At 48.9% G+C, this 21,615-nt stretch overlaps 1 protein-coding gene across 2 annotated transcripts in view; it reads right to left on the bottom strand.

Annotated features, from left to right (window-relative positions):
- Positions 1-15,873, bottom strand: part of FAM47E (family with sequence similarity 47 member E) — a 34,680-nt gene extending 18,807 nt beyond the window's left edge. For both annotated transcript variants that reach the window (XM_014607355.3, XM_019498733.2), the window contains exons 1-5: positions 15,727-15,873; positions 11,916-12,288; positions 9,335-9,498; positions 8,523-8,676; positions 6,304-6,483 (exon numbers count right to left, since the gene is read on the bottom strand). In XM_014607355.3, the coding sequence (XP_014462841.2) occupies positions 6,304-6,483; positions 8,523-8,676; positions 9,335-9,498; positions 11,916-12,288; positions 15,727-15,743 (888 nt within the window). In that variant the 5' untranslated portion in view covers positions 15,744-15,873. The remainder of the gene's footprint in view (positions 1-6,303; positions 6,484-8,522; positions 8,677-9,334; positions 9,499-11,915; positions 12,289-15,726) is intronic.
- Positions 15,874-21,615: the final 5,742 nt, after the last annotated feature.

Here is a 21,615-nt window from a genome sequence, read left to right as displayed (position 1 = left end):
GCAGAAAAAAACCCTGTAAATGAAACAAAGTGAAAAGGAAGAAGCATGTCTGGAGTTGTGGAAAAGGAATGAGGAAGTATTCTCCTTTTCTATTCTCTTTCCTGTTCTCACTCATAGGGACTAGATGTGCTGACCAAAGACTGAGTCAAACAGATAGGGGGAAAATAAAACAACACTGGGTATGTGTATATGAGATATTTTACTACACAGTAGATTACTGAACAGTAAAGTGTCACTTTGTAACCATGCACAGCAGCTACTGCTCATTAAAAAAAGGCTAATATGCGGTTTTCTACTACCTGTAAATACAGGTAGTAGATTTACTGAGCATTAACTAATGCGCAATAATGCACGATTACATAGCTGACTGGGATCAAATTGCTCCTGGTCAGCCCAGGCATTGGGGGTGGGAGAACTTTCCCCTCCCCTGGGCAGCTGCCTGCTTCCCAGCTGTCCCCTGCCTCTGCCAGGTGCCTGCAGTGGGGGGGGGGGGGGGGGGGGGGGTGGCTCTGATCTCAGAGCTGGGGCCAGGAGCTGCCTGCTGCAGCGGCAGGAGACATTGTCCCTGCCCCAGCTCTGAGATCAGAGGTGGCCCCTCATAGCAGGCACCTGGCTGGGGTAGGGGACAGTGTTCCAACTCCAGGTCTGATCTTGGAGCTGGGGCCAGAAGCTTCCTGGGGCGGAGGCTGGGAATGTTGTACTCACTCCAAGATCCAAGGGGTGGGCAGCAGGCAGCTGGCTGGGGCAGGGGTGCAGGCAGCTGCCCTGGAGGCAGGACAGTTTCCCTTGCCCCCTGGAGCCCAGGCCTGACCCTGGTGCCCCTGCTAGCACAGGGCTGGCACAGGAGGGGGTGGAGAGGAGAGAGAGGGGGGAGCCTAGAGCTCCCTCTGGTTGCCATATTGTAGCAGAGAAGGGCAGGAATACCCCTGCCCTGAACTGTTCCTGTTGGGAGCAAATTTGCTCCCAATGGGCACGTGTAGATGTGCACTCAGGCAAAGCTTACAGTACAGTGTTTTACTGTGCAGTAAGCTTTCTGTGCGTTAGTTGCATGTGTAGACGTACCCACAAGATATCAGAATACCTAATAACAGCTTGCAAAACTCTTAAGCTAAAACACTGGTTCCCAGTCTTGGCAAAAACATGCATCCAGATTCTCACAGATTCACTGGAAATTAGTGTTTCTTACACCCTAGCATTATCTTCGCATTAACAAACTTTTCCCTAATAACAACTGCCCATCCTATGCAATGACAGAAAAAACAGAGTGGTAACAATACTCATTCAGAACCTCTCTGGATGAATGAATTGCTCTGAATCATTAACATCTCTGTTTACTTTAAACATCAGGCTATTTCCAAGGCTTATGACATGGATCCTAGTTTTCTTTGTTAAAAAATCCAAAATTCTCAGATAAAAACTTTCAAAATTCTCTGATTAAAAAACTCAATATCCGCATTTTTCCATGACTAAAATGAAGTGCCACTATATATAGGTATCAGTTGAACATAATATTTTATTGATATATTTACAGTTTTAAAACAGTTTGGAAGCCTACTGGTGCCTCTATCATTATAATAAAATAAATTATAAATACCTACATCTTTTGGTGTTTTGATTTTGGGTTTTTTTTTACCATGCATTGGGCCCGCTCCTCTTTATGGAAAACCAGAACTCCCCTTGCCCCTTTTGCTCACCAGGATGCAGGTCCAGCTGCAGCTGTCCACCCCGCTGCTTTGTGGTACTGAGCAGCCCTAATATGCCAGTGTCCTGTCCCTGCCCATGCCATTGCCCCTCACTCCCACCCTTCAGCCCTCTCAGCTGTGCTGGTGCCCCTCGTTCCTGACCCACAGTCCTGAGCCCCACCATGGCCATGTCAGTACCCCTCACTTACCACCTGTAGCCCCCTGGCCCTGCCCATGGCCTTCACTCCCAAACCACAGCCCCTTGCTCCCCCCCACAACCAGCTCTGCCAGAGTTGGCCCCCAGCTGCCAGGGCTATGGGACCAGCAGCTGTATGCTGCCCACTCCCTGCTCCATGGGCACCTCCCACAGCTGGACAGCAATGCCTGAGACCTGGCTGCTGCATGCATGAGGCAGCCAGTACTGCTGCTAGAGTGGAGGGAGGAGCATGGAGTTCATCCCTCTTCATTCCCCCTCCACCCCCAGGCAGCAAGACAAGTGGACCGGAGCAGAGCCCATGGCGGCTGAGGTGGAGCCAGTGCAAGGCAGGAGTGAGGGGAGGATGCAGGCTCCTCCACTGCAGGGCTTGGGACTCCCCACCCTGCTGCCCACCCCTAAGGGGCCCTGCTCTGCCCTACCACTTTGGGTCCATGCAGAAATTTCAGGGAGTACATGCCGCCCTACGGTCCCCAAGCTTTGGCGCTCCAACCCTCCCCCTCCATCCCAGAGACTTACCTGTATGCAGCTGCTGGGGCTGTATGGCTGGCCACTACTCTGCATGGCTATGTGTGTGCACATGCATGTGGCACCCCCTATCTCCAACTGCCTTCCCCTCCACTTCTCCCGAGTCCCAAGCAGCCCCTTGCAGACTGGAACCTGTGGTTTCCCACTTCAAAGGGGAAAATCTAGGCTTTTCCCATTTTAAAGGGAAAAATCCATGTTTTTCCACATTTTTCCATGGGAAACAGAAAACCTGGATCCCTGCTTATAAATAATAGGTACAGATATCATGAGTCATGATGACATGGGCACATTTCTCTTTTCCTGTAGCACTCCACAGTGGCCAGCAGGTGGCATTTCAAGACTATATTTTGCATACAAGTATTAAGCTTCTAAATCATACAGGGCATGCCTAGGTGTGCTATTAATGCATAGCAACAAACTCCAGTACATATCATATCTGAGCTTATGGCTCCTGGGAACACTGTTTGAACATGTGCCCAGGACTGCCCCATCTTGAGCTGGATCATAGCAGCCCTGGCTGACAGGGGCCCCCAGGGATCAGCTTGCCAGCCCCGGGGCTGCTCCCCACCAGCTCAACATGCTGTGGAGGGGCTGGCTGGTGCACAAGGATGCTTCAGTATCAGGCTAGTCAGCTGGCAGCCCCCACATTGAAGCACCTTCATGCCCCAACCAGCCAGCTCAGTGTCTATACGTGTGCTGCTACACATGAAAAAACCTCTGCATCAGGGTAATACTTGTATTTAAAAGTACTGACCTGCTGTGGAGTTTATTAATTTCCTGCAACCTAACAGGGCCATATGTGTAGATGTCCAGACGTTTACTTAAGATCTAATTAGGTAACTCTGCAGTAAACATCTTGTGTAGAGTCACTCACTGGGTGCATCTCCACGTTCATTAATGCTCTGTAGTTACTGGGCATTGTTTAGTACTTGTTTAACCAAATACTAAATCAACATGCAGTAACTGGCGCTACTGTACAGTAGCACCAGCGCATGGCTTTTTAGTGATGCTAACTGTGCAGTAGTGTATTAGCATGGTTTTTGCCCTGCATGCTTCTGTGCAGTAGAATTAGGCTACTGAGCAGTTAGCTCAGGGGTGGGCAAAATGTGGCCCATGGGCCAGATGCGGCCTGCCATGCCACTCTATCTGGCCCGCGGGGCCCATAAAAAATTTAGAAAATTAATATTAATCTGCTCTGGGCTGCCTGTCATGCGGCCCTCAATGGTTTGCCAAAACCCAGTAAGTGGCCATCCTCCAAAAATAATTGCCCACCCCTGAGTTAGCCTCTCATGTAGACACATCTGCTGTGGAGAGAATGCTTCCTTTGATTTTTGGAAAATGGCTTTTGAAGTGCAGTGGAGTGCACTGCCCTCTGACCCTCATTCCTGCCTCAGCTACAAATTTCTAATGAATCCCCAGTGAAAAGAAAAAAAACATCAGAAGGACTAGCAATTCTGACGTTGGCAAATGCTAACATCCTTGCATGTTCTTGGAATGACTTTCCTGGGTCTGCATTTTCTCTACATGTTCAGGCATCAAAAGGTGTGAAGCAGCCACTGGATTGAAGAGGGAGGTTGTTTGTAATCATGTGCACATGTGAGTGCATGCGTGCACTGAGGGTGCATCTTGCTTGTAGGGAAATTAAAGCATGATCACATGCTTCCCCCATGGCCAGCAGAATGCCTGTCAAAACCTGAGGACATAGTGGATTTGAAATGAGGAGGTACAAGGACAGTAGAGGACATGCTCCAGAGTAATTCACATGGGTCTTATATACCAATTTAAAAATTGTTCTGCAATCAGGAACAGAGACATAAGCCCCTATTACAGGGTAGTTTATATCAGTGGCAGCAGTCCCTTGATACAAGAATAACAATCTTCCAATAAATAGGCAAGTCCCTTGTGAGTCCACAGATGATTGAGGAGGCTGATCCAAGATCCTCATGTTCAACCACAGATATGGCTGGGGGGGCACAGTGACCGCCTGCAGGCAGCAATGTAGGCATCGGCGGAAAACTCCTCTGGGCAGTCAGTTCAGAGCTGGTACTATGATACCAGCTCTGAACTGACTGCCCAAAGGAGTTTTCCATCTATTGGCCCCTCTGTGAAATCCTATGAAATATGAACTTTCATTTCTACCCAGAACTTTTATAATATTTTCTCCAATGCCTGATGAAGGGTGTTTGTGCCTGAAAACTTGCAATTAAAGACATTTTTTGCAACAATCTTGTTGGGCTAATAAAAGATATCATCTCTACTATGAGTCCTGATTGCCAAAATGCTACAGGCACTTTAGAGTGGCTCTTCAAGCTGCTCTAATTAAAGCACCCTTGCCCACCCCCGGAGCTCATGTAAAGATGCCTAATTAAGCCTTTGCTCCCACATAGATTCCTTTGCAGGATCCTGGTCTCACAAAGGAACAGTAAAGAGAAAGAATTTCAAATATTTATTTCCAGTCACTTTTGACCCAGAGGATCAGTAAAGTCCAAAGTCTGGAGATCATTGAAAAAGTAATAGAGCCTGTATCTTCTGATCAAAAAATAATGCATGTATTTGGTGTTTGGATCTGATGTGGGTATTAGTTTCCTAGCTGCAGAACACAACTAAACCTGACAGAATTCTAAATCCACCTTAGCTAGCAGAAAAGAACAGCATTATTCTGCAGTTTTCAGGGTGTTTTTAAACATTTGCCTTCCCTCTCTAGAGGAGTCAGCACCTGAGTGTCTGTGGGAAACTGTTTTTCAATCACTATGCATTAACTCAGATAACATATACAATTGTCATTGATCAGGAGGCACCTTCAGTAAATTGTCAGTCTCAGGGGAAATTAGTATGAAATAAACTAAGGTATGACTTAACAGCACACTGGTATTCTGCACTAACACCCTTTGATGGCACTCTAAGGAGTTACAGCTGGGAAGCTCATGCATCCCAAGTGCACATCCTAGCTCGCTATACTTTACCTTCTGAGTGTCACCAACCCTGAATACCAGATCTCTTTATTTTTCAAGAAACCATTTTAGTCCTATTAGCTGTATATGTGAATTGGAGCTGGTCATTCATAAACATGGAGCCAAATTTTGAGATGAATCTACCACATGAGCCACTCTGTGGTAAATGCTTATTTGCATGTTACCCTGCATTAAGTGAAAGCTAAACCATGGTTGTTTGGCCTCAGAGGTAAATGTCCACAGTTTAGCTTTCACTTACCACAAGGTAAAAGGAGGCAGTCAGACAGTTATTGCAGACCAAGTAGTGAGGAGCAATAAGCTTGCCCCCTTGAATTCTCTATACCTTGTTTGTTTGTCCATATCCCATGCTGGGGTAATTTATATCATCCTCCACACAGACACACAAACCAATGGGTGCAATAGACCAATTTATCTATCCCCCTGGCCCTAATGACACAGATGCACTTCTCTTACAGCCACTTGCCAAAGGTACCTTAATCCCCCTTTTTGCACATGTTCTCTGAATTTGTTGTGCTGAGCCTAGGTTGTCTGAGCCAATGTCTTGCATGAATTGAGTAATGTTTGGAGAGTCAGAACAACAGTTAACCAAAATCTGCAAGAATGCAATGGTGTCACTCTGGGTTTGGCTCACACTTTCCACCAGCACCTTGGCATGGAGTTAAAGTAGTTTAGAAGCCCTTACATTCATTCACACCTGAGTAAATGGATAGATGTAGATTGAACGTGTAATGTAAGGGATATGTCTTACACCAACCTACTACATATGACCTCTGAATTTGACCCCCTGGCCATGATTCTGAAATCTTTAAGGAAGTATAACATTAATGAAAATCAACGTCAATTTGGCAACTGTAAGGTCTATAGAATTAAGTGACATATTTTTTGTTCTATTCCTCTAGTGTCTTACCTTTAGAGGACTCTTTACAGCTGTCCGAGAGGATGAAACCCCCAGACACCTTTTCAACTCTGGTGGCACATTGTTTATCTCCACCATCTGTATGGGTACAGAGATCATGGGGTGGGTTTCATATCCAGTGTCAAACAGGGATGTAAGAGTATCTTCCTCAATGCTATGCTTATCACCTCCCTGCAATAATAAGTCAAGTGCACAGTTAAGAAAGCAGCAGGAGACTGCTACATGCATCAGAGCAGAACCAGTTGTGGGGACTAAGTCAGCAGGCATCATTTTGAAATTTATTCTGTTCAGTTCCTCTTTTCTTTCCTAGTTGTAAGTATTTGAGGACTATTCCAAAGGTTACTATGTCATGTGCTGTAATGGTCTGATGTAGGAAATTGCACACAATGTTACCCAGCCCCTCTCACCCTGCTCCCCCCGCGACTATCACGTTAATGCTAAACTAAGATATGAGCCTATATTTAGTGTTTGAATCAACATATGATGCAGTGATTTCATTGTAAGTGACCATGGGGTCCGATATTCTGTAACTTCCAGGCTGTTATTTTATTTCTAAACAGGTCTCTAAAGGCCATTGCTGCTCTGCCTTGACTGGGTAGCGGGAATCTGACAGAGTAGTGCTATAGAGCAGTGTAGCACATCCCAAGGCATCCTCTCAAGGCCAGGGGCAGGGTGGAATGAAGATAGCACAAATGTGCTTGCTCTTTAGCCTTTCTGAGTTTGTAGGGTCAGCTTCAGGGGTAAAGGCTGAGTGAAAATGGCTGATGCAGTCACAAAAGTAAGACTTTATACATGCTATTATGCAATCACCTCTTTATGCACTACACAAAAAAACATAAATCAGGACAAAAGTTATTTCTTGAAATAAAATTAAAATGTTATAGTAGATGTTTGATGTTTAGTATATGATATTTTATCTATAATTTGTTAAAATGGTATCTTCTGAAAAATGTTATGTGTGTGGCCCTTGACAGCTCACCAAAGCTCATTAAGTAGCCTGCCAGCCAAAATAATTGCCCACCCCTGTTTTATAGGATATGGAGACACAATAAGGCAGATCTTCAATCTCTCCCAAAGTGCCATTGACCTGACAGCTACTTTGCAGAACAGGTGGATATTTCCTTAGTCTACAGGAATATGCAGGTAGTATAAAACCTCCTGTTTGGCATAGAGAGTGTTTAGGCAGGGTAGGGCTATAGCACAGTGGTGCTCAAACTTTTTGGCCAGCAAGCCGGATGGGCAGAGGCCAATCCCTCCACGGGCTGGATCCACTGGGTAGGCCTGATCTGGTGCCTGGGATGGGTATGGCAGGGCGCCATCTGGACATGCAGAGTGGGGAGAGGGGCAGCTCAGCCCTGATGCAGCTATGTGGGGGAAGTGGGTTTGGCCTGGCCCCAACCCAGCCCCACAGGGGGAGGGGATATGACCTGGCCTCAAACCAGCTGTGCAGGAGAAGGGGGCATGGCCTGGCTCCAGCCTGGCTGGGCAGATGGAAGGGAGCATGGCTTGGCCTCGCAGGGGGTGAGGGAGAAGGGCAGAAGAAGATGCAATGGGCTGGCCCCGCAGGGAGATGGGGGCACAACTGCACAGGGGGAAGTGTGCATGGTCCAGTCCCCATCTAGCCATGTGAGGGGGGAGGGTTGTGGCCTGGCTCTGGCCCACCCCATGGTGCTTAGGATTTTGGTATTAGAGAGCAGTGACAGTACTGCTGCTGGTCTCCCACCACCAACTTTCCAGACCTGTGAGGAGTCCTGTGGGCTGCAGGCCAAGGCTCCATGGGCCACATTTGGCCCATTGGCTGGATGTTGAGCACCCCAGTTACAAAACTTTTGTACTGTTAGACTAGGAAAGCTTAGCTTTTTCAAGAGCAGGGGGATGTCTCATGTTAGGCAATGAAAGCCATACTTAGACTGGGATTTTTAAGCCCACCTAGAGGAGTTAGCCTGTCAGCTCCCAGTAAAAGTTAACAGGAGTTGAGGACCAAGGCAAATATGAGGATCCCACTAAAAGCATCCAAATCAGTAGTCTATATTTTAGAAATTATGACCACCTCCATCTCCTACTGGCAGATGTGGAGACTGTGGGCATTCAGCACATTTAAAGACACAAGTAGGATGGGGCTGCCCGAGTTTAGGAATGCAAGTCTGAACTTTTTGAGAATATCATTTAGACTACTGGGACTAGGGGGGTGTGATTTATTTCCAACTCACCAAAGAAGATGCCCAATCACAAAACTCCTTGGTTACTTGCTTTACATTCTCTTCCAGGGGAGGAACATATTGCAGCCTGGCTGCCTTCTCTCTTGCTGTTGTCTTTTTCTTGGAAAACCATATGTATGGATTCTTGTCTTTGGATTCTTTGCTTCTGGAGAAATATATGAGACACCATATTTCAGCATCTGAAAATGCCTTCTAGCAAAATAAAGATAATCCTGTGGTTTCAGACAGGAGCAGTTTGGACACTTGTAGCACCCTTTGCTCCCCAACTTGCAAATTCAGGCTTCCTTCCATAGGGGACAAGAAACTACTGCTCTCTCTGCATGGTCATTATATTATAGAGCTAGCTGGCCTCAACAGATCTACAGCACAGTGGTTTTTATGAGTTGGTCTTTGTGGTCTGTTCTGACCATTCAACACAGATCTTGAGCCAAAGTCCACTGAAGTTAGTGGGAGTCTACCCAATGACTTGAAATGCTTGGGATGAGGCCCATGAAGACTTATGTGCTGATAACCTGAAAAGCCTCCTGAGCATGTCTAGTCAGATGACCTGGGCAGAAAACTTTCCTATCTGCTGAGCTGGCTCCCTTGATTAGCTAGACCCCAGTTACTGGAAAGTTTGATGTTTCCCCAAGTCATTCTGAAAGTGAACTAGGGTAGAATCTGGAAGATGCCCAACCACAGGAACATCGCAGGCATCTCTTTGATCCCTGTTCAAAGGAGACACTCAACTGACACCAGGCCCAGCAGCTGGAGGTAGAGTCAAGCATCCCTTGGTGCTGCTCACTGTCCTGCCCAGTACTCACGGTGCTGATGACTTGGGGGCTGGGATAGTTTCTTTCCTTTGCCCATCCTTCAACGGGGACTTCTCTTTCTGAAGACCATGACTTTCCTGTCCATGATCTCTATACCCAGGTTCAAAACTCAAGCACATCTTGGAGTCCAGGACAGCTACAACCTCTTGAAAAATCTAGGACCAAACAAGAAGAGAACACTTGTTCCAGATCACCTCACCAGGGCCTTTCCTCCAGAGGCAACATAGAAAGCAATGTTATAGACAAAGACTCTTGTATCTGCATAAGCAGAACCATTAGTTAGGCCTACTCTGTAGCCCTGGCCTCTCTCTCAACAGATCTATGCTTCCCTATTTATTCCCCAAGCTCTCCTGACATGTGGGTCAACTTACTTTCACCGTTTTAATGCAGTCAAAACAGCAAACTCCACTCTAGCAAATTCCTCCTCAGCCTCTGCGCTGCTTTACAAAATGAACTTAACTTGTGATCCTCATGCTTCTCGGTGTAAGGCTGGGGCTCTACCCTGCTACCATGGCCCCTGGCTGTTGCCACCACTGCTCCTGTCAGGCTACCCACACTTCCCACCACCCCACCTCCCCTCTGGGTACAGCCATGGCCTGAGAGAAGTGGCGGTGGTGGCCAGGCCACAGGAGCAGAGTAAAACTGCTGCCTGGTGGTGGGAGGAGGTGAGGGCAGCGTGCCCACCCCAGTCTGTTACTCCTTGTGCTGCTGGAGGCACAGTTGGTGCAGGGGTCCTGGTGACAGTGGCAGCAGCGAGTCTCACCACCTCGCTCTGTCCTCCCACTTGCTGGGCCACAGAGGTGGCTCCTGCCTGTGCTGGTCCATCCAGGCTGCAGCCTCATGTCTGTACAAATCTGGTGGGGGGGCACATGTCCCCCCATGCCTCCCTGAAAAATTGTCTGTGCCTCCTCCATACCCCTGATGCATTATCTATGCCCCCCACCCCACCCCACCCCACCCCCACCTTATAGACTTACTTACAGGGAGCTGCAGGAGGTGTTCTCCACACTACCTGGCTGCCATGTGCATGTGTGCACACACACATGCATGTGGTGCCCCCTGCCTGATTGCTCTCCTCCCACTCCCCCTGGCTGCAAGCAACCCCTTGCAGGCTGCAACTTTGCCAGCCTGCAAGGGAAAACCTGTGGTTTCCCGCATTTTTCTCCTTTAAAGGAGAAAATCTTTTTTTTCCGCAGAAAACCTGTATCCCGGTTTATTAGTATTCACAGTGTTACCAGATGGTGAAGCACAAGGGGAATCTATTTTTTCAAAAATGTGTGCAAAATATTTCATAGATTTCATAGACATTAGGGCTGGAAGGGACCTCGGAAGATCATCGAGTCCAGCCCCCTGCCCAAAGGGCAGGAAATCAGCTGGGGTCATAGGATCCCAGCAAGATGAGCATCCAGTTTGCTCTTGAGCAAACTGATATGATCCACTTCTAAAGTTTATTCACAACCTGTTCATATATTCTTGCAACCCAATTTTGGGTCGCAACCCACAGGTTAAGAAACGTTAATCTAGACCAACTTCCTACTAAATAGAACCTAGATTAGTTTGCCCTGGAGATTGCAAGCAAATTGTATACACGTAAAAGCCCAAAGGAGATAAGAAGAGAGGGATTATTTCTCCATTCAAAGAGGAACGAGTACAAGACAGCCAGACAGGCTCTGTGGAGGAACTGAAGTACTTTAGATTTGCCAAGGTCTTCATGTGAATGTGGGGAACCCCTGAAAAATTAAGTATGTCTGTAAGCTGTTGATTCTTTTCATATATATTTTCTCTCAAGTAAATAGTGCAAAAACAGTGCTTGGCTTTAAGCAAGCTGGGAGGTTATTGAATAACTCTGTTATTACTGCTGAGAGAACACAGAACTGAATTCAGACCTGCTGAGGTGATCACAGCTGGAGTCTACAGTGTTACAGTGCCAGCCCATCTGTCAGTAACATCTGACAGATAGGGAATATGAAGCACAGAAGAGTTAAAGTCACAGAAGTGATTTGTCCATAGTCATCTAGAACTCATCCCACTGAAATAGGTGGCAGCTAGAAGCATGAGACATAAAGTTGTCTATAAAGAACAATTAAAGGAGTTTCAGGTGTGGGTGCCTTAGGGCATTAGTCACCAGGGTACTTTGCAATTTTCAACATAAAGAGATGCATTCATTCTTATGAAACAGCTAGCTGTATTAGGTTTCATGCTCAGTAATGCAACATAAACCATTTGAACTCATCCAGCACGCTAGCATTTGGAGGAGCCCATTTTCTTATAACCATCTCATATATCATATGCAGATGGGACCGTGGGGATGGGCATTCTGCCTGACCACAAATAGGGTGTAATTTCTTAAATTGTTAGCAGGATTTCTCAGAAGCTTGTTCATGATTATGATCTGTTCAAAGTTTTCCTTGGGCTTCAGATGAGTCAGGTATTGCAGGTTCATTATATGAAATAATGTTGCCTGAAAAAATGCTATGAAAAAAGTTGGGTTCTAGACTACTTTTATACTTCAGACTTGCAAAATTAGATACTAATCTCAAGGAAGAATAGCAATAAACACTGGGGCCTTTACCTTTGGGGAGACACTTCCTTTAAGATGAGGGTAGAGCACCAGCGGGTACTGACTTGAGCAGTGTTCTGCCTGTGCAACATAATCCCTTCTGTATTTCTGCAACAGATTGAGCTTGCATGGGTGTTTATTAAATGGTTTCCTGGCCTTCTGCTGAGCCATAGATGAAGCTTGAGGTGTGTCTTTATGGAGAATAACTGGGAAAGGCCCCTTTGTGCCACGGATAATAATGTTGTCAGATGGAGGTGGGAAACCATTTCTGAAGTCATCCAAGCCACTTTTCAAAAATCTCCAGTGCTGGCTGTTCAAGGAATCTGAGAACTTCAGTTTATTGTTGTATTCTCGAAAGCACTTTGAAGGCAATTTCTCTTTGTACCTGAAAGCAAACACTTCTGCTTAGGGATTAAGGTAACAGGGCTAAGCTATAACAAAGCAGGCTAGAGTCTATATTATCTACCCAGCTCAGTCAGGACCTCACCATTTCATCCTATTCTGTTTCCATGATGGAGACCCCCAAAATACACCAACAGACAGAGTTTTTGTTCTGCTAAGATAACAGTGATGTGCTTGTGTTATTGCAGTGGACTGTCTTAAAATACAGACTATTAATAGTCCATAAAGCTGGCCTGCTTGTCAGAGAAGACTAATGCCCCTGAGTCCAGTGGAAGACTCTGGGAAGCTGTGGCTGCTTAGCACTTCAGAAAATCAAGCCCACTATGCATTGGGTAAGTCATTTGATATTAAAATAATATTGACTCTGAACCAAATTCACCCTAGGCATAAACAGGTATGATACCAATGGAGTCCATAGAGCCATGCCCACATAAGCGAGCTGTGAATTTGGTTCAAGGTATATTGCTAAAAATAGAGACACAAGCCCTATTGCTTTCCCACTGCAGACCAAGGATGAAATGATCCTCTCATCTGAGACTCCCCAACACATCATTTCTCTCCGTGGCCTGTGGGAAATTAGATATTGCATTTAGAGGCAGACTACAGATAAGGTGAGGAGCTTTAATGGAAGTGAACTATTGATCCTGCCTGTACATAGAAAACCCAAAGGTTTCTGACAAGAAGATCTCGCTCTTCCTCTCAGGATCATACTGATCACCAAATTTGCATCAGGCAGGAATTTTCCCCTAGGTCAAACTGGCAAGAGCTGTGGTGGAAGGAAGATTTGCTTTTCTTTGTAGTGTGGGGCATGGTCTTCTTCCTGAGATCCTTTAAGCATCTATTAACTACTTCCCTAACATTGTAGTGGAAGCACACTGATGGGGCCTCCATCTCCCTGCTTTTACCTATGGTAAGCTTTAGGAACGGTGGGCCAAAATAGTGCTACTTGTCCTCTGGCAAGCTAGCACTTCCAACCCAGCCACCACTGCCACTGCTGCCACACATGCAAATTCCTCCCCCCATCACTGCAGAAGGGCCCCACGCCCAAATCACTACTGATGTTTGGGCTTCATGGGTCTGATAAACCACTCTGCAGAAGTGGACGTGGAAATTTTGAGAAATTTTAGAAAAATAGTTACCTGTGAATGCAGAGGAGTAAACTGGAAGACCCTGTAGGCCCCTTCTAGTCATATGTTCTTATGTAAACAAATTGTAAGTTTAGATATACATTTAGTGCCCAGATGTTCAATTCTCAATAGACATTAATTCTGATATCCTTGTGGATATTTTTTTAGCAGGCGGGCCAAATATTAAATGGCTTTAGAACAGCGTTATCAACCTTTTTAGAGTCAAAGTACCTCTCCTTAGACTTGAGGCATCCCTACATGACTTTTGTGAATTAAGCGGCACCCCATTTTAAAAACTGATTGATTTATTACAGTGCTTACCTCCTTGCAGGGACCAGGCAGTAGGGATGGGGGACTGGCCAGGCAGGGGGACTTGAATCTGCTCCTATCTGCTTATCTCCTCACACCTGAAACCCCAGCACCTTGGTTGAGAATCACTGCCCTAAAGACTACCATTGCCCCAGGTTGTGTCTTACAGATGGATCCACAGATACCTACTGGTGCCTCAGACTGGCTTCCAACCACTCAATGCAATCACTACATGCCTGGTGAGTCAAACTCATGTATTTTGTGTATCCTAATGGTTGAGCTCCTGCCTTCTTAGTGGGTTGCGACCTTTTGAAAACAGTTTTAAATGGGGAAAAAAGCACTTCCCTGTTTTTAAATTTAAACATATTATGTATCAGATAAGCAGATGCTGGCAAAGTACAAAGATGCCATCTAGATCATGACAAGGTCATGCCTGGTTAAGGATGGTTAGATCTATTCCATGCATGATCCATACATATTCGCCAGTTAGGATCCTCTCCATAATAAGCAGATAAAGGATTTTCTAACATAGTAGTACTCAACCTTTTTGCTCCACAGGCCGGATGGAAAGTGCTTGGTCTCTCTATGGGCTGGATCCAGCCAGTGAGTCCAATCTGGTGCATGGAGTAGGCATGGCAGGGCCTGATCCAGTCGCACAGGTGTAGGGGATGGGGTGTGGCTCAACCCTGATCCAGGAGTGTGAAGGAGGGTGGGGGTGTGACCTGGTTTGAGTCAGCTGTGATCCATCCAAGTGGAGAGAAGGGGGCATGGCTTGGTCCCAACCCAGCCATATGGGGCTTGGGGATTTGGCAGAGGGGGAGGGGTGACTGCTCTTCCCCACATCTAAATATCCAACCTGTGGGAAGCCCTGTGGGCTAGATGCCCAGGGACTGAGAGTCACATTTGGCCCACAGGCCAGGGGTTGAGCACCCCTGCTTTAACAGATCCTGGATAATGATTGGGTTACTCAAATGTCCATGGTGCCACGTGGACAGGACTGGGATGAATGTTGCTAATTGCGCTTGGCTGGTGGTTTGACCTCTTGGCACTGATGTTTGCTGCCTGCTCAAATCAGCTCTGCTGTGTGCATGAGGCCATCAGAGTAGTGCCTGCAGAAGGAAAGCTTCAATCTAGACGCTGGCCACATCTACAAAAGTGGTGACCTGAGCAGTTGTTACTCTGCAGTAATTTAGTACTTGCATAACCAAGTACTAAATGACTACATGGTAACTGGCATTACTGTGCAGTAGTGTCTCTGCATGTTTTTTTTCTGACACTACTGCACAGTAGCAATGAGCTACTGCACAGTACAGGCAGTCCTCAGACTTACGACACAATTGGTTCCTGAAAACCACATCTTAAGTCAAAATGTTCTAACTTGGAACCGATTTTTCCCATAGGAAACAATGTTATAAATGGGGGATTGGTTCCTGAATCAAGGCTCAATACCATATATTCACCAAAAATAACCCAGAATTTTTTACTCAATCTATTATAGATGAGCAATATATCTACATTAATGTATTTACATTGTAAATAGCAATTGTATTGATTTGGGAGGACTTCTTTGAGGTGACTTTCCTGGACTTTTTGAAGAGTTCTTGGCTGGAGTCTTTTCAGGAGTCTTGGCTGCAGGTTTTTCTGAAGTTGTGTCTGCTTTTTTAAAGAAAGTGTCCAAGGAAGATTAGACAGATGTTCTCCAGGGAGATGGGGGACACAGTGAACTTGTTTGCTGGTGTGGTGTGGCATTGGATCAAGCATTGTAAAGTTGAAACTGATGTCAGAAAGTTGAAACAGGGTATCAATTTATAAATGTTGTAAGTCAAGGACTGCCTGTCACTTGTTGCTACTGAGCAACGTCTCGTGTAGACACAGCCACTCAATGTGACTTTGCCAAAAGAATAGGCACCACTGGCCAATGAACATATATGACACACAACCCTCCCTGCTTATAACCCCTCTTTTCTTCCATCCACTCCACTCACCATGGGGCTGAGCCCATCACTGCAAGCAAGGGGTAGCTGCTGCTGCTGCAGGTTATTGAAGGAATAAGATGATCATGTCGCTCCTCACAGTGAGATAGTAGAGTGGGGCTCTTGCCTCCACGCTCTGGCTCCAGCCACGCCAAGGTCTGTGTGGATATAGGGAATGCTCTGGTTGCTAGGCAACCATAGCCAGGTGGGGGTTGAGAGATCTAGGCCAATTACCTCTGGACCAGGCTTTGGATGATCTCTCTGCTGTACCCCAATTGCCTCTGCCTCGTCTATTGGCTCAGCAGGGCGACCACCGTTTTAGAATGTAAAGGCAGGACACATGCCCACTGGCCCTCCCACCCCATGCGTCTGCCGGTGGCACGGCTGGAGCAGAGCCAAGTGGGGCAGGGGCAGGGGTGGATGCAGGCTGCCCACTGTGGGCTTGGGGTTCCCCCCCTGCTGCCCTTCCCCTGGGAGCCCTGTGCCAGATGCATGCCCCCTGCCTGCCTGGCAGCAGCAAGGGGCACAACTCCATGCCATTGCCACCCCCACTGCTGCTGGGCAGGCAAGGGGCAGGTCACCATGGCTGGTGGGGCTTCTAGGGGGAAGGCAGCAGGGCGGGGAGCCCTGAGCCCGCAGAGGGTAACCTGCATCCACCACTGTCCCACGCACACATCTGAGGGCAGGGGAATGTGCCCCCTATGCCCCTCCTGGGGGTGCACACAGTGGCAGGAAGCCACCCCACCATGCCCTGCACCCCCTGGATGAGTCAGCAGTGGCTCCACCCCACTCCACACTCCAGCCCCTTCCACTGCCCTGGCTGGGCATTGTCCCCAGCCCCTGCCTCTTCCCCGCTTCCTCCCTCACTTCCTCCTTCACAAATTGGAAGAATGACAGTGTAAGCTTGCTCATCCAGAGATACACTTGGGGATGTCTTCAGTACAAGGGTGGGCAAAATACGGCCTGCGGGCCAGATCTGGTGTGTGTTTGTGTGTGTGTTCATATGGCGAGTCCCACATGCACACCCCACTATACATATACACCCCCCTTGCACTGCCATACACACAGACCCCACACTCCCTCATGCACCCCAGCCACCCTCTCTCTACACACATTCCCCCACAAACCCTATGCCCACCCACACCCTACATATCCACACACACACCCACATGTTCCCTCACCCCACACCCACACTCCTCACACCTATTCACCCCCCACAGATACACCCACACCCTCCCCCACACCCATGGGTGACTGGTGCCACCTTAGTCAGGGGAGGCACATGCCTCCTCAGTGACCAGTCAGCAGCTGATCACAAGGCAGCCGGAAGTGGCTTGCCATGGTGCTCCCACTCCCCAGCTGGCATTTGCAGGGGGGGCACTAGCGCTCCCGCCTGCCCCTCCTGCCCATTGCCTAAGTGGCAAGCATGCCCGGTCAGGGGGTGCACCAGTGCTCTCAGGGGGTGCACCCCCATGCACCCCATATACATTGCCACTGCCCACACCCGACATACCCACACATCCACAGCCCCCCACAAACCTATATCCACCCCCCCACAATATACAAGAGTAAGACTTCATTTTAAGCTATTATATACAATCACCTCTATGTACACTACACAAACACACACAAACCAGGACAAAAATATTTTTTGAAATCAAATTAATGAATGTTGCAGTACATGTTCATTTTTTAGAATATAATTTGGTATTTTTCTGGTTCTGAGATGGCAAAACCCCTTGCTGAAAGGAGTACTTCTGGGGGCAAGGGGAAGGACTTCTGGTGGCAAAGGTCAGGGGTTAGGGAGCAGGACTTCCAGTCCTAACATGGTGACCAGGGGGTGGGGCACCTGTCAAGGGGCGGGGCTACCCATGTGACCCTTGATAGCTTGCCAAAACTTGTAAGTGGCCCTCTGCCCGAAATAATTGCCTGCCTCTGCTTTAGCGTGAGGGGTGAGCTTGCTTGACAGAGTATTCGGATGTCTGGTGGGGGGCTGTGGGTGTATATGTGGGGTTTGGAGCCCAGGGACGGGGGTCCCCGCATGCCCTGCAGGATGCAGGTTACTATAGATCAGGAGTGAGAGGCAGCAGCCAGGCTTGGGGGCTGTGGTTTCGGAGTGACAGACACAGAGATGCAGACACACAGACAGACCACGCAGACACACACACACAACACCCAGAAGGTAAGTCTGTGGAGGGGGAGGGGCAGAGGGAAGGAGTTGTGGGGCAGATTGAGGCCCCCATGGTGAGGGTGGGAGTGGGACAGGGGCAGGGGTAAATAGGACCCTGGGGCTGGGGTGGGTCATGGGACAGAGCCATGGGAGGCTTATCCAGGGGCTTATCCCCACCATTGTGCACACCACTGGCGGGGGGCACGGGGGGCACGTGCCTCCTGGATTTCTGTGCGGAATGGAGGCAGGCTGCCTGCTGTGCGCTAGGCTCTATGCCCCGCTGGTGTTGCCTCAGGAGCTGCGTGCGATGCCAGGTGCCTTTTGCGAACAGACTGCACTGTGTCTCCCGCCAGCTTGGTGGTGGAAGGCACATGGCGCCGCGTGTGGCTCTGGAGAGCCCAGTGTGCAGCAGACAGCCCATCTCTGCCCCACGCATAAATCCAGGGGGGTCACATGCTCCCCAGTGCCCCTGGAAAGACCCAGGCCACCCTAGGAGGGGCCGTGTCCTTCTGTGCCAGCCCTGCCATGGGGACAGGGCAGGCTGGCCCAAGGGGGAGAAAACTCCCAGAGAGCAGTGGGCTGCCCACTGCTGGGCTCTGTGCTGGGCTCTGTGTCCTGCTACCGTTGCCTCTGGAGCTGCGAGCAATGCCATGTGCCTTCTGCTGCTGGGCGAGCAGGGGACATGGTGCAGCCAGCACGCAGAAGGCACATGACATCACAAGCAACTCTGGAGGCAGTGGCAGCAGGGTGCAGAGCCCAGCACACAGCGGGCAGCCTGCCTCTGTCCCGCGCACAAATCCAGGGAGCACATGCCCCCCCATGCTTCTCCCAGGGTGCACGCAGCAGTGGTAGCCCCCCAAACCCCTGGATGAACCACCCAGGCTCTGACCATCTCACCACCCACCACAGGGCCCTATTCATCCCAGCCCCTGCTTCTTCAGGGAAGGGTTTGGCTAAGGTCTTGCCTTTCACCCACAGGCACCAAAATGACTGGCTTTACCCTGGCTGCCAGGCCTGCCCTTCCCCCATAAGCAAGTGTGGCACGAGCCCTGCAGTAATAGGGCCTGTACTTTCCCCCATACTCATGCTATCGCAGGGTCAGGCAAAATACGGCTTGTGGGTTAGATGTGGTCTGCCAAGCCCTTTCATCTGGCATGCAGCAACCCCCAGCAAATTGCACCCTACCCACCCCTTCCACTTATGAAGGTGGGAGCAAGGCACCCACGTGTACACCCCCCCTCCCAACATACCCTATTGCACTTTGCTCCCACACTTGTGGGCAGCAGTGCCTGGCTTGGCCATCAGCAGCTCCTGGGCAGGGCTGCTGCTGCTGCTGCTGCAACCCCCGGGGACCTGCTCCGCTTCCCTGGCCCCCCACTCACTCTGGGCAGCAGGTATGGAAGTGGCAGGGCACAGCTGCAGCTGGGCAGAAGTGTGGAGCATGGGGCTGGGGCTGGCAGCAGCACAGTGCTTGGTTGGGCAATGTGTGGGTGTGATGGAGGGTGTGATGGGGGGACCCCCCCCACACTCACTCCATGGTGTGCAGCCCTGGCAGGCAGTGGTGGCACAGCAGCAGCAGGCAGGGGTGCTCAGGCACCCAGTATGGCACAACTCCGGCCAGAGCTGCACATTACGGTGAGGGGCACAGCCTCCATTGACTGGGCAATCTGTATTGCCGGCTCCCTGCATTTGTGTGGCATGGGAGGGAAGCCCCAGGTGCCTTCTCCTGGGGGGCAGGGAAGGCAGCCGGCTCCAGTGCCTGGAGCTTCCCTCCCATGCTGCACAGCCCTGGTGGGGAAGGCAGCTGGCTCCAGCACACAGGGCTTCTGTCCAGTGCCACACAAGTGTGGGGAGTGCTGGTGATCAGTGGTGATGCATAGGAGGTGCACATGCACCCCCTGAGAGTGCTGGTGCACCCCTTGACAGACAGCATTCCTGGGCAGGAGGGGCAGGCAAGGGCAGTGGTGCCCCCTCTGAGACCACCAGCTAGGGAGTGGGGGCACCAGGAGAAGTGATCCTTGCAGTCCCCACATGGCCAATTGTGCTCACCCAGAATTGCCAGCTGGTTGGCGGGATTGGCTGTGGGGGAACGCCCTCCCCCCCCCCCGGGGTCGCTGATTAGCTGCTGGGGGGGGCAAGTGCCCCCCCAACTCAGGAGGCACCAGTCACCCATGCTGGTGATACAGACTTCCTGGAGAGGGGCTGTGGTCCTTGCTGCAATATGCAGCACTGGCCGGAGCCATGTCCCTCCAGGCACTAGAGCCCTGAGCGCCCTTGCCTGCTGCTATTGCACCATGTGGGTTGTGGGAGTCTCCACACCCCCCCACCCTCCTTCACACCCCACAAACCCCACACACCCACACCTTTCCCCCACAACCCTCCACATATACACAACCTCCTAACATACCCTATACCCCCCGCACACACAGCCACATCCCCTTGTTGCACTTAAAAACCTAATTTTTAACCTAGTGCTTTACGAATTGACACAACACTCAGTTGATGAATAGCAGAAAGGCTTGCTTTAATAACTACCTTACCAACAAGTTACAGAACTAAATGACAGAAAAGACTCTTTCCCAATATAAAGTGAACTATAAGTCCTTAGTATTATCTTAGCTGTACCGAGATCTTTACTCAATGCAGGCAGGAAGCAATTCTCGTACAGCCTTAAAGTGTGGGTCCTTCCTTTGTTGGCTGGGTGGCAGGGTGGCTTCTGGTCTGGACTGCACAGCACTTGCTGACAAATCTGCTTAGTTCTTATACTGTTACCTCAAAGCATTTTTCTTGATGGCTGGCCAATTAAAGTTGTAGCTCATAACTTTAGACATACACTGAATGGTTCAGACATTTTTAACACCTTAGAGTGACATTGGATGCCTATTTTGAGAAATGTGAGGGTGTCACATGCAGAACATCCTCCCTATATTCAGTGCTCCTTTTACAGGTTTATTTTGAGGTGGCTATTTAGTCTTTTGTTTTCTTTAGCTGCTAGGTCAATTGAAATGCATATGCAGTTTCCTTGCCTTCACTGGCTTAGCCTTTCTTTAAAGGGCTTTCTTAGATACACATATGTGATTAGTGCATCAGGAATCTGCCAACAATTTTAACCATTTTTATTATTTTATGATGTGGGTCTGGTATTTGGGTACTGCAAGCACTCCACTGTCTCAGCGCCTAATGGATTGCAAGCCATTAGCAGAGTTTGATTTTCTTGCAGCAGTCTTGTTACCACAACCCAGTCTTGCCCCAGCCACTGTCCTGCATTTTTATGCAAGAGACACTGTCCAAGCTGTCACAAGTTTTCATATACAGCATCCTTACAACCCCCTCCACACCTCATCATACCCCCTCCCCCCCCCCCCACTATACAAGACTACGGATTTATTTTTGAGTTATTATGCAATACCCTCTATATACACTATGCAAATGCAAATCATGACAAAACTATTTTTTGTAATACAATTAAAATATGTTATAGGAGTTATTTTACTTTTAGTGTATGATTTGGGGGTGGGTTTCTGGTTCTAACATGGCAACCCCCCCTCCCAAAAGGAGTATTTCCAGGGGGGCAAGGGAAGGGACTTCCAGCGGCAAAGATCAGGGGTTAGCGGGTGGGACTTACAGTCCCAAGATAATGACCAGGGGAGGGGAACTGTCAAGGGGCGAAGCTACCCACACCGCCCTTGACAGCTCACCAAACCTCATTAAGCAGCCCTCCACCTGAAATA

Source organism: Alligator mississippiensis, chromosome 2 (assembly GCF_030867095.1).
Source record: "Alligator mississippiensis isolate rAllMis1 chromosome 2, rAllMis1, whole genome shotgun sequence".
NCBI classification, from domain to species: Eukaryota; Metazoa; Chordata; order Crocodylia; family Alligatoridae; genus Alligator; species Alligator mississippiensis.
This window is presented reverse-complemented; position numbering and strand designations above follow the sequence as displayed.